Consider the following 13508-nt stretch of genomic DNA (forward strand, 5'->3'; position numbering starts at 1 on the left):
TTTTCTTTTCTTTTCTTTTTTCTCTTTTTCACCACCATTAACATGGCTCACATGTGACCCTCAACCCTCTTGCAACCCATCTTCAACTGTGCATTTTTAGCGGCCTTCTGTTACCACTCATTTAGCTCCTCTTAATTCTCTACAAAAGCTAGAATAACCAATAGCAATAAGGTGTTGCTTTGTGTCCCATCTCTTCCCTATTCCAAAGGCTCACTGCTGCTGCAAGTGGTTCAAACCAAAGGTTTAAGGTAGTTTATTTCTCTTTCCAAGAGGCAGATACATCTGCTTTTCATTGTTATGCTCAGGTATTTAGGCTGCACAGCTTTATGCAGTCTAGTCTTCTGTTCTTTGAATTCCTCCAGTTCATACCTTCCTTGGAAACATTAAACATTCTCTTGTTGCCTATTTGAAATATACTCCTTAAGTGTTTGTATTTATATGTGGACTTGGATCCAGGTCTTGTTTTGTGATCTACATACAATTAAAGTGTGGGGTGTATGTAGGGCAGTGATGTGGTACACACACACACACACACACACACACACACACACACACACACTCATCTATGTATGTTTTTACATTTCTTACTACAGTATCTTTGAAGAAAAGAAGAAAAATTGACTGTCAATAAAGTATGTCTAGAACATGAGTGATGAGAGCATACTAAATGCTCAATAAATAGGTTAATTCACAATAATTTAAAAAGTATCCAATAAATATACTAACCTAGATAAAATATATTTCAATGTATATAGTTTGCTCCTGAAGCAAATTAATTTATACTGATCACTTTAAATACAAAAATGTTGCACAAATGACATTGTTTCAGACCTAGAACAAAGAATCTATATAGGCTGAATTCCGTAAAATCTTTATGAATTTTCAATAGATGAGGTTCAAGTTAATGAACTCTTTGCTACACAGTTTGATATTTTTATTTTTCTGGGAAGTATAATAGCAATAAAAAGCAACTCTAAGCAAAAAAACCATAAATATATAAAAAGCATATTCATTATTCTAAAAGAAAATAACATGTTATAGGGTTATTTTCTTTTACAATTTTTTTTACAGATTTTCTTCCTTGTGCATTCATTGACAATACTATTGAAATGCATTTATAAAGAGGCCACATACATTTAAGCAAATTGTTATGTGTATTAAAACACATCGATTTTTTTTCTCCCACATTAGGAAAGGCAGTTATTTTTCTCTGGGAAGTGACAAACAACTCCAGGAGCAACAGAGCTGTAGGAAGCAAGAGACATTTTAGACCCGAAAAGCTGTTAAGATGTTGCTTGTGTCAAGTAGCTCTTTGGAATTTGAAATATTTTTATATTTAAGTGCATTGCAGTTTTTTAGTTAAACTGACTACTACCTACCTGCCTCTCTGTGGTGCAGTAGATTTTTTTTTCCACACCTTGGTAGATGTTTTTTAATGACTAAAATAAAAGTGAACAGGATATCAGAGCAAAGCAAGGCAGCCTTCAGGTACATTGCTTGTTAGTGTGCCTTATTAGGGAAACTTGGGTAACATTTTAATTGTACTGCTTCAAATAATCTAGGGAAAAAAATTGTGTAAGGCCCTAGGGCATTTTGTAACAGAGTAAACTCAACAATAAGCTACTGATCACTGTTCAAAAAGCACTGTGGTCATCATAAGAAAGAATGACAAGGTAAGACCTTACATTTTTTTTTATAATAAGGCATTTTTTATCAGATATTTTCTTCATTTACATTTCAAATGATATTAGCAAAGCCCCTGTATTAGTCAGGGTTCTCTAGAGTCACAGAACTTACGGATAGTCTCTATATAGTAAAGGAATTTGTTGATGACTTACAGTCTGCAGTCCAATTCCCAACAATAGTTCAGTAGTAGCTGTGAATGGAAGTCCAAGGATCTAGCAGTTGCTTAGTCCCACACAGCAAGCAGGCGAAAGAGCAAGTATAAGACTCCCTTCTTCCAATGTGACCATAGGTGTGTGGGTTCATTTCTGGCTCTTCAATTCTATTCCATTGATCTACCTGTCTGTTGCTATACCAGTATCATGCAGGTTTTATCACAATTGTTCTGTAGTCCAGCTTGCAGTCAGGCATGGTGATTCCCACACAGGTTCTTTTATTGTTGAGGATAGTTTTCGCTATCCTTGGTTTTTTTGTTATTCCAGATGAATTTGCAAATTGCCCTTTCTAAGCCAGTGAAGAATTGAGTTGGAATTTTGATGGTGATTGCATCGAATCTGATTGCTTTTGGCAGAATAGCCATTTTTACTATATTATCCTGCCAATCCATGACCATGGGAGATCTTTCCATCGTCTGAGATCTTCTTCAAATTCATTCTTCAGAGACTTGAAGTTCTTGTCATACAGATCTTCCACTTCCCTAGTTAGAGTCACCCCAAGGTATTTTGTATTTTTTATGACTATTGTGATGGGTGTTGTCTCACTAATTTCTTTCTCATCCTGTTTATAGTTCGTGTAGAGAAAGGCCACTGATTTGTTTAAGTTAAATTTATATCCAGCTACTGCACTGATAAACTCGCTGAGGTAGGTTTACTGGGTTCTGATGTTGCCCAGTGGTCTTGGTTTCTGTTAGTATGATTCTTTTGTTTGCCTTTCACCATCTGGTANATCTCTGGTGTTAGATGTTCTAGCTGTCTCTGGCTGGAGCTTGTTCCTCCTGTGATTCTTTAGCCTCTGTCAGCACTTCTTGGAGACACACTCTCTCCTGAGTCCCAGTGGTCAGAGCACTCTCTGCAGGCAAGCTCTCCTATTATAGGGAAGGTGCACCAAAGTCTAGCTCTCAGATTCACCTCCTGAGTCTTGGGGTCAGAGCCCTTCCTGGAGGCCAACTCTTCTTTAGTAGGGAAGGTGTCCAGGGATCTGGGTCTCATCTCTGTCTCCTGGCTGAGGATGAAGGCCCGAAGTGACCCTGTACAAGAAGCTCTGTTGCTTGTGCCATCCATGTGCTCTCCTGCATAGACTGATCTCAATGATCCCAAGCTTCTGGGTGTGCTAGGCACTGCCTTTGTCATTTCACCCTGTTGCTGCTAGCAGAAGACCCTCTGGGTTTTTTAGAACAGATGTTGCCTTCAACTTACCAGTGATATCGAGCTCCTGGGTGTGCTAGGGTGCCTGCAGTGTGGAGAGTTCTCTGGGGACCTTGGGACCCTCCACCTAGATCATGCCCATGATGGTGCAGAGTGGCGCCGACTGGAATGAACCCCAGCCACTGGTCGGGCAGGTGTCCTCTGTCCCTGTTCCTACTAGCACAAGACCCTCTGGGTCTTTTGGAACAGATGTTGTGTTCTGCTCACCAGTGATCTCAAGATCCTGTATGTGCTAGGGTGCCTGTAGCGTGGAGAGTCCTCTCAGGTGCAACCTTACTAAACAGATCCTCTAACTCACATATAAACAGACAAAAGTGGTAGCTGGAAGGAGAGTCCAATTCCCAGGACTTTTGCTTTTTTCTGTTGCTATGACAGATTATATGAGAGTAACTATTTCACAGATGATATATTTCTGACAGGTAGAAAATACTAGAGCTTGGTGCTGACAACTGCTCAGCTTCTGGGTAGATAAAGGATATGGCATAGTGAGATTGGGTTTGTATGATTGAGAAAACTCCCTATAACGATAAAGTCACTTCCTTGATAACCTGACATTCCAAAGAACTCTGTCCAAAGGCCCAATCTCTCAATAACCATTAATATGTGACTTTGTGCAATATCTTTCCAAAACATGATGTTTAAGGGACACATTCTGTCTGCATCAGGGAACAGGATTGCATGTGGATGAAGGCAAAGATGTAACAAAACACTATTTTATTTTAATCAGAAATGTGAGATATGGGAAATGAACAAAATTTTGATGGTTATTTTATAGTATTGAAATAGGATTCTGACTGTTTTTTTCTAATTTTTAAATTAATTTAGATATAAATTCTTATTTTAGATGTCTATTTATCTATTTATTGCTTTATAGAAAATAAAAATGTAGCAAGCAATTAAATAATTTAGACAGCCATTCTCACAGCACTATTGAATAGCAAGCATAATATTTCTGTCAAACCATTCTAGATAAACAATTCACAAACTCTAGGCACTGTTCCAAACAAAATAAACAAGACAGCACCCATCTGCTGTTCTTTTCCTCGGAAGTGATGAATTTTCCTGGTCTCAAAAAGACACATTTTGTTTGTTAAGAACCTTTGACTACTGCCCTGTTCAGTTTGATCATCAACACTATGCAACCCCACTACTCAATACCCATCAAGCCTCCCTGCCCTATGTAGTGTCTGATTTCTGTAGGGTTTGCTTCTGCTGTCAGAGTAGATAACTGGTCAGGAACAACTGAAACAGCATGTTTAGATGATGCTATACATCTTCCAGTAATCTTCTCGAACCAATGCCTTCTTAATCAGAGCACATTTGTAGTAAAAGGGCATGTGTATTGTATTCTGAGATTTCAGAGGCACAAAAATCTACATGTTGTATTTTTTCTGTAATTGATTCTCCATTCATATCTCCACACACTTCTTGTTCCAGCTTAGTTTGTCTATTTTTTTGTTCATTTATTAGAGATGCTTAAATGGAATGCCATAGAGTGGTTAACTTATAAACAGTCCCATAGGCAGCAATACACTCTTTATGGAGTCCCATAAAGAGCAATTTCTCATCAATGACACTTGTTATGGAGAGGCAGGTTCCCTCCAGCCTTCTTTACAAGAGTTACAATCTTATTCCTCATGCCCTGGTAACCTCCCAGAAGCTCCCATCTCTTAAAATCATCATGCCAGGGAAAGTTTCAGTATATGAAAATTTGTCAAGACATCATTTTTAGACTAAAACAAGTTTTTTTTACACATACACACACATACACACACACACACACACACACACACACAAGCATATGCTTTAGTCAAATGAGAAGACATACCAATTTTTTTAACTAAAATTCTTTTATAAATGACTGAATGTGACCAATCTTCTGGGAAACTTCCACACATTTCCATCCAAAGTTTCTCCTATTGCTTGGAGTTCTTTTGCCCAACCATTTTATTCTAGATATGATATACACCTTATATGATAGAAGGTGATGCAGAATTTTGACAAATAGTCATAACAGAGGGTTGTGATTATAGGGTAGGACTATAGAGTTAGTACTCTGGATAGGGTTAAGATAGTAGTCTGCACAGTTAAATGTAGATGATGAAGTCTCACTAGAAATTGGGTTAGTTACAGAGACTTGAAGGAAGGGTTTTCAATTTTATATCTGTGCAGAAATGAAGATATTTTCAAAGTGCTAAGACTAAGGCAAAATCTCTGAGGCATGAAAATACTTGTGCTCAGGAAAGAAAGGAGGCTCCATGTCTGAGGTAGAGCAAGTGGTTACAGGAGGCAAAAGTCAGTTGGTCAGATCATGTGAGCCCCCAAGTAGATATTATAAGGGTTTTGGATTTCCTGTGGCTCAAATTAGGAAATAAAGGAGATGTGATCAGACTGAACACTTCAGAAAACCCTCTGGGTGCTAAAAGGATTGAGAGTAAATGTTGATTTGGAACAGGAGGAGCAAGAATGGAAATGGGAAAGCTTGTGAGGAGAGCCTCAAAAGGTTATTCTGGAGGTAGAGCCACCAGTTTCCAGGGATGAGAAGTAGAACAGGTGAAAGAGGGGCCTCACATGTGATGTTAAAGCTTTTGTCAAGAGGAAAATAGCTTAAGTGGTTTACACAAGGTTTTAAAAACTTGAGCACTTGGAAATGATGATAGGATAAACAACCCTGTCTCAAGCTTTCAGTTCCTGATTCATGATCAGGCTGTTCACGTTGCTTCCTTTCTGCCCAGAACTGCTCTACAGGGCCTTAGTCACCTTTTTCTTTTCTTCATATTCCACCCTTGTAGACTACTTCATGTGCTTAGATCTTATTGTCTGTCTTTCCTTTGGACTGTTTATTCCATGAACTCTTAGGTTTTATCATTTCTGTTTGCAGTTGTATCGCTAGTACATAGGCGAACATTTCACATACAGCAGATAGTGATGGCTGGATGATGAAATTCCTTAATGTTAAAGCAAGCCATAATATACAAGTGTGTTACCCACGGCAAGGAGCAGCACTTTCAGTGTCTGGAAGAACTGGGAAATACTTGGTCAAATATTGATGACCATACTGTGAGTAAGAAGTGGACAAATAACAAGATGTCCAGTGCAAAATAGTTTGACAAGTGAAAAGGAAGCTAGTAGGGACATATAGAGTTAGACAAGCATAAATGTACAATCTTGACTGGCACCTCTCAACAAATGTTTGTTTCATCTCCTGGAGGTGTCTCTGAACACCTGTTACAGTTGTACTCTAGGTTTATACAAAGATTATTCTAATCTCTGGTGATTCTAACTCCTTGAATACTACGTTTTATCTTACTAATGAAAGGACAGAGAACATTTGACTAGGCAGTGGAATGAAGAGAGTACTTCTGCTTAAGGTAGAGTTAATAGTTAACAGAACTCTAGGCCAATGAGACACTAAAGTGGTTTCCTCTGAAAGTCCCTCAGCTCAATGTCCAGCTGACTGGGCTCTGGAGAGTGATTAGCTTGATAGTTATGGACATGAGACAACTTCAACTCTACTTCCTTAAAAGAATTGAGGTACAATTTTGTGGGGTTTGTGGGACTTGCTTTATTATTTTCAAGACAGAGGCCAGCTTGGCCATGTGGAGAGAGGGGGGAAGAGAGAGAAAGAAGGAGAGCTAGAGAGCAAGAAAGGTGAGGGCTTAAAGAGAGTGAGGAGGGGCCAAGCAGTCCCTCTTATAGTGGGCTGAGCTGTCTTTCTGTTGCCAGGTATCTCTGGGGAGGAACATTCTTGGCTCTAGTCAGGTAACTGTTGAGGTGGAGTCTAGCCAGAATGCCAGAAGCTTAGAACATTGTGTGACTGATAGCCACAGAATTATGGAGTTAGGGGCTCTGTGGTGTCAGGCACCTGTCTCTGGAAATGTGGCTCGCCTTTCCATCACTTGTAGATTTCTCTACTGGGTCACTGGAACAAGCCCTATTCAACCAAAATAGGATGCCTATCATCGTCCCACACTATGACTCAGAGACAAAAAAGTCATGGAATTTTAAGGGATTATCATGACCTGATTGATTTTTATTTGATATCCTTGGCGGGAGATTAGTTGGTTTGCCTCTCTCAATCTCTCTCTTTCTCCTCTCTCTCTCTCTCTCTCTCTCTCTCTCTCTCTCTCTCTCTCTCTCTCTCTCTCCTGAGTAGTTCCCTGAAAATAGCTCTTGATACAAAAATTCCAAATTTTGGTATAATATATATTCCATAAAGTATAAAAAGCTACTCACTTCCTACCTGTTCCTTTACTGAACAGAAACAACATCAACTGCATGAGTACTCTAATTTCCCACGAGAACGGATTCTGTCCCTGATTTTGTCCGTAGGAGATTTTTTTCCAAATGTGGGATAGCTATTGGTTGTTAAGGAGAATTGTATGAGAAGATTAAATAAGACTTCTTGGACCAGAACATCAGCTTGTAATCTAGAAGAAAGCTTGCATTCGGAAGAGCTTCTAATGACTTAGACTCATTCCTAGAACAGTGAAAGACACAAAGCAGTCACAGAATCAATTATTATTCAATAGACACATTCAAAGCTCTCTTTCCCTTCATTGTAACACAAATTATGAAATATATTTCACCTGTTTAAAGTACTTCTTATCTCTTCACACCTGAGTGTCTGCATTCGCACTTGCTTTATCAAATTCATCATAAGAATTAGAAATTTAAAAATTGGTTTTCAAACTCAATTTTTAATTCCCTACAAATATATATATATATATATATATATATATATATATATATATATATATAATGTTTTCTGTACTTAGTGAAAACATGTGCTGTGGTTTTTTTCTCCAGAGAGAGAAGTGGGGGAAGTATGTAGTTGGAAGGATCTGGAAAGAGCTAGAAGAGGGGAAACTGATCAGAGTATATAAAATGAAAAAATATTTTAAAAATAAAATAACAAAGGGTAGACTAAAGCAACTGGAAATGGCCACTGGTTTAAAACTAATTCCTTCCAATGGCATTTTCTATTAGAATCCATCTCACAGAATCTTCTCCAGTGCTTTAAGTTTCTTGGCTTCAAAGACAGTGCAGTACAAGGGCAAAACAGATCAAACTATACATTGGGAAAATGGAGAAGATAATCTTTTTCCATGGCTTAAGTAGAATATGATTGATCAGTTTTTAAGTTGGAAGATCTTTAACAAAAGGATGTTTTTCTAGAGGAGAAAGCTGGTTTTGCAGAACTGCGTGAGTCAGGCACTCCTTTTTGCATCCTGATTTGCAAATTAAGACAGACAGACTTATAAGGGCTGCGATCTTGCCATTACATTATGCAGTGTACTTTTCTTCCTCCATTCAAAAATTTACATATCATAGCAATAACATTTCATTAAGCTTTGAAGAAAACATATTTTTAGCAAATGTCTTCAGTTTCCCCTGGGTTTCCAGCTGCTTGTATGAAAACTTTCAGGTGATTGTATCAGTATGTTAGTTAATGTAATTGAGGGTGGCTTGTCTGCAGATCTTTGTGCACATGAACATGCTTTATTTAAAACAAGATGACCTTGTTTTATTTGTGAAATAAAGACTGGAATTTCATATAAATACCACCTTCTTCCTTTTAAAGTTAAGAAGAAGAAAATGATTTTATTTAAGCAATTCCTAGGAAAAACCCATTATGGTTTCCATGTTGAATTTCAGATCACTGTTTTAATAGGTATGTAGCTAAAGTTCACCGACTGGGGCTCCAGCTTTTGCTGTTAAATGTGGTTCAAGTCCATGCTTTGCTCTTCTTGTGTGTTTCTGAGACCCTACCACAAGAAGCCTCAAGCATATCTGCTGCTCTAGTGTTAACTAGAAATGGGGGTATGTTCTGGAGGGATTGTCCTGCCATGCACTTTTGACTACATCTGAAAATTGTCTATCTGTTCTTGGGTGATGCTTGACATGAAACTGCACTGCTGTATACACTTGAAATTGGCATTTAGTGAAGAGTCACCATCAGTCACACTCTGTGTCCCCTGTTGTGACCCCTCTTATGACAAGAAGCTGTAAAATAGAGTTGCGTGAAAAGAAATGGAGCACAGCACTTCTGAGTGTTCATAATCTGATCTTGTAAAATGTAAAACAAATATTCTTTGTAACTCTGTTGCTTTTAGCTGCATAAAGATTGGAGGGAAATAGACACAAAAACTTACAAAGAAATAAACAACTCTTAGGTCTTTAGACTCAGCCAAAATCAAAGGAGAAGTCCAGCCCTAAGTTAAATATTTAGCTCTTTTATAGATATTCTCTAAATCACAGCTAATAGCTATAAATTTATAAGAAGAATAAATGTTGTGTCTAAAATTTCAAATGTTTGTTGGGAAAACTTAAAGAATTCTGTATTTGACATTCATTCTAGTTTAAAAAGTTAATGAAACCTTGAAGTTGATTTTGGTTACAAATCACATCATAAAAATACTAGTATATGGGACAAATAAAGTGTCTGAGAAGTTCTGAGGCTCAACATTTGTGGAAAAGCCTCAGTATCCTCATTTACAAATTTCTTTAATATTGTTAACATTGTGCAATGCTCAAAACTGTATAGTGTGAATTGCTTCTCTGGAAAGAATTGTCTTTCATTTGTAAAGAACTGACTAATCTCTTGGTCCTACTGAATAAATCAAGTCAAAGATATCATTAACAATAAACAAGACAAGGCCTTTTGGATAATATAAGTTCTTTCTTTTTCATTTTAGAATCAACCTTGTCCTATGTTAGGCAGCTGGAGGCCAGAGTCAGACAGCTGGAAGAAGAAAATCGCATGCTGCCCCAGGTGGGTGACTTCCGGAAGCTCATACTTAGCCAGTATCATTCAAGTTGTAAACTTTTATGTGAAATTTAAAGTCTCAATTTCATGTTCTCCTTGAAATGATAGAAAAAAAAATGATGTCAATAGTCATTTATCATATAGACTGGTGAGGTTCCACGATGGCCATTATCCTGATTGAAGGATATGAACAACAATCAATAAGAATGTGAAGTGATTTATAATGAAGAAGAGAATAATACCCATTGTCCTGCTCATCATATCATGAGTGTGAGCTGGGGGGGCGGGTAATGGGAATGGACTCATTAAATTTTGCTAATTTATTAATTCTGTAAGGTTGTAGAAGTTCATACTTTAGTTAAATTAATGCTTTCTAAAAGTCTTTGATAAAATTGAACACTTTTAGTAGAACAAAATAATGACTATAAGTGGCAGGTTTCACTTTAGGACTTTATTACCTTTCCCTAGTGAGTGTAAAGTTATATTTTTTCTGGACTAGTAAATGATTTGTTATATATTTCACTTGTAAATTTGTTTTTATAGCTGTTAGACTGGTAAGAATGAGGCTGTTTTTGTGAGGTGGTGGTTTTCAGGAAAGGTTTTGTTGAGAAACTCAACAAATCCACAGGTTCTAGGGTAGCTTCCCATCTGACAAAAGGCAGAGACTCATTTCAAAACTTGATATGGGGTTTCTAAGCAACACATCCATGAATTCTTTCCACATTCGGTAGACATGATTCAGGGTACCAAAGATATTGTGTTGTGAAATAAGATACTGGTGTGTTACTTTTTCTTTTCTTTTTTCTTTTCTTTTCTTCTCTTTTCTTCTCTTTTCTTTTTTCTCCTCTCTTTTTTCTCTTCTCTTTTCTTTGTTCTCTTCTCTCCTCTTCCCTTCCCTTCCCTTTCCTTCACTTCCCTCCCCTCCCCTTCCTTCCTCTCCCCTCCCCTCTTCTCTCCTCTTCTCTTCTATTCTCTTCCCTTTTCTTTTCCTTTTCTACCTATATACTTTACATTTCACTCACTGGCTCCTTCCCAGTCACCCCTTCCCATAATCCTTCCTCCATCCTACTCCCTTTCTCCTATGAGTGGGTGAGGCACCCTTGCCACTCCCCCTTTCTCCACACTGACTCATTAAGTCTCTGCAAGGCTAGGGATGCACTTTCTTTATGTTCTTCCTTACCCTTTCCCTTTTTTCAAATATATTTCCTTTTACATTGAGTTTTTAATATGACTACACTGGAATCTTTGATTGAAAACATTAAATATTCACCATTCTATCAAGAAAATTAAAAACACAGCTTCTTGTGCCTACCATATCTCAGGCAATTGTAAACTTGGAAAAAATAAGAAAAAGGAATGTAAAACAATACACTTGTATTTCCTGGTCAACAACTCTGTAACACTTGTATGTACAGTTCAAGTGCCATCTTCTTAGAAAAGAAGTACAAATGACAAGAAAGTGATGTTTATTTTGTGTTTGTTTTGCTTTTTTGTTTTTTTCTCTCCTTAGTTTTGTATTGATTTGCTTTTAAATATGGGACTAGAGAAGCAAGACTGTAGTACCCAAAGGTAGATACCCGAAGGTACAAGTTTGATCTTTGGGCACTCACTTGGTGGGAGGAGAGAATCTACTTCTGCTGGTTGTACAGAGAACCTGCAGATACTATGACAGGAACTTACATGCACTGAGCCTTCACATACTAGCACATGCTCCTTCATGCACCACATGCACACAATGAATATAAAAGAAACAGGATAAGATGTTTTTAAATCTGTAAAAATATCCAGAACTCCTCAAGGAAAACAGAAACATTCTGTGCCTTATGTATATGAGTGCCTAAATACATGCAGTTGCATATTAAAGTGAGGAGATATTATTTAAACTCTCATATTAAAATGCGAGACAAAGTGTCCAGTTACATACTTTAAAGCATTGAGATTTTGCTGTTAATGAAAGTTTTTTTTTCCCCTAAAATGCATAGGGGAAGATCATGTTTCATTGAACTTAAGCAATGTCTTTCTTGTATATTGCCGCAACCCACAGCAGAGACAGGAAAAATGACACAAATGCCAAGGAAGGTTTCTCCAACAACTCTCATCTTTATCTTGGGCTCATCCTGTTTTCTTTTATTTTTCCTTCTGTCCTCTGATCTTATCCCTCCCCTCTCTCCTGGATCCAATCAGCGTTCAGCATGCTCTGAACATGAGCCATGCATGCAGGCAGGGCAAAAATGACACCTGAGCAGGTATCCACTGATACATGGACATACTTTAAAGATCCGAATTCAGAAATATGGGTAACGTCCATCTGCAGAATGCTAATGGTTTAAGTCCTCTGGGATTTACCCCTATGCTCTTTTGAGGCAACAGGGAAACACAATGGGCACATTTCAATACCACTTTGNGAGCTTGTTCTTGTGTGATGTTAAATTTTCTTCTCAGGGTTTCTACATTAACATGAAAATTTGTGTGGAACTCCTGTGCAAGCTGAAAAGGGGAGGTGGACAAAAAGGTGAACACTGTACGCATGTGCGTATCTGCAATAGCATTGTCTTCTGTCAGTGGCCCAGGGAGTCCAGTATGGGCTTTAATATGAATAATGCAAAAAGGGGTTTTTCTACTCCATACACATTTTTGTAAGGATGACAAAAGGTCAAAAACAGTGGATGTTGCCTTAATTAACCCTACATTTTCCAATTGTTGAACTGCTTGGACGACATACTTGCTATCTGAAATCAAATTAAAGGCCTATTCAATTTCTAGGAACACTTGTAGGACAGCATGTAATTCTATCACTTGTGCAGATTGAGAAGGGAACAGATGAACTCATGGGGCACCTCCTTCCACATAAACCACTCCTATCTGTTTTATGACATCTCTACCCCACAAGAATATGGGTATACTCAATATGAAAGGTTGAAAACTTCCTTTATGACCTTCATCATCTTCCCACCATAGGATTCCTGCACTGCAATTTGGGTCTTGAGCAAACCCCAATTCCCTTAGAGTCTGAGCTGAGAGCTGAATAGACCACAATGAAGGCCAATGTGCTTCCTTAATAATGCTCCTATCAGCTCCAGAATCTAATAATCCCCAAATGGTAACTCCCTGTATCTTTAATTTATAAAGAGGATGCTCTCCTAAATGCATAAAGAAGCACACCCCTTCTTTCCTCTGATAAGGCCTTTTGTAGGAAAGTGAGCATGATAGCTAGGGAGGAACAAAATTTGTGCTAAGGTTCTGAATCCTTTTCTATATTTCCTATACTTCTGTGGGTTTTCTCCACTGTGAATTCTTAGCTCTACAATTTTGGGATAGAGCCAAAAGTTTTTTTTTTTTTTTTTTTTAACTTAAAGTTTTCTTTAATTATTCAAGATATGCTATTATATCTTGGTCTGCATGGGAAAATCCTACTATGAGCACATACATCCAATCCTAGGAATGACAACAGATAAAATTGTAGACAGTGTATATATTTGTGCTTGATTATTTTGGAAAATAATATTACAAGTAAATGTTTTCAAGTGAACAACAAGGTTTTAAATTTGTCAAAGATTTCTTTCACATAAAGTTATTTTCTGCATAAGGAAATTTAATATTCATTGATAAAGCACATGTCTCCATTGATAAGC

General features: G+C 37.6%; 1 protein-coding gene across 6 annotated transcripts in view; it reads left to right on the top strand.

Moving 5' to 3' along the window:
• Ccdc85a (coiled-coil domain containing 85A) overlaps positions 1-13508 on the top strand; it is a 194032-nt gene that overhangs the window by 133817 nt on the left and 46707 nt on the right. For 5 of the 6 annotated variants that reach the window (XM_021210913.2, XM_021210914.2, XM_021210915.2 and 2 more), the window contains exon 3: positions 9806-9882. In XM_021210913.2, coding sequence (XP_021066572.1) covers positions 9806-9882 — 77 coding nt within the window. Of the gene's footprint in view, positions 1-9805; positions 9883-10912; positions 10996-13508 lie in introns of those variants that run through there. The other variant, XM_029545294.1, reaches the window with a different exon arrangement.

The sequence above is a fragment of the Mus pahari genome, chromosome 13 (assembly GCF_900095145.1).
Source record: "Mus pahari chromosome 13, PAHARI_EIJ_v1.1, whole genome shotgun sequence".
NCBI lineage: Eukaryota > Metazoa > Chordata > Mammalia > Rodentia > Muridae > Mus > Mus pahari.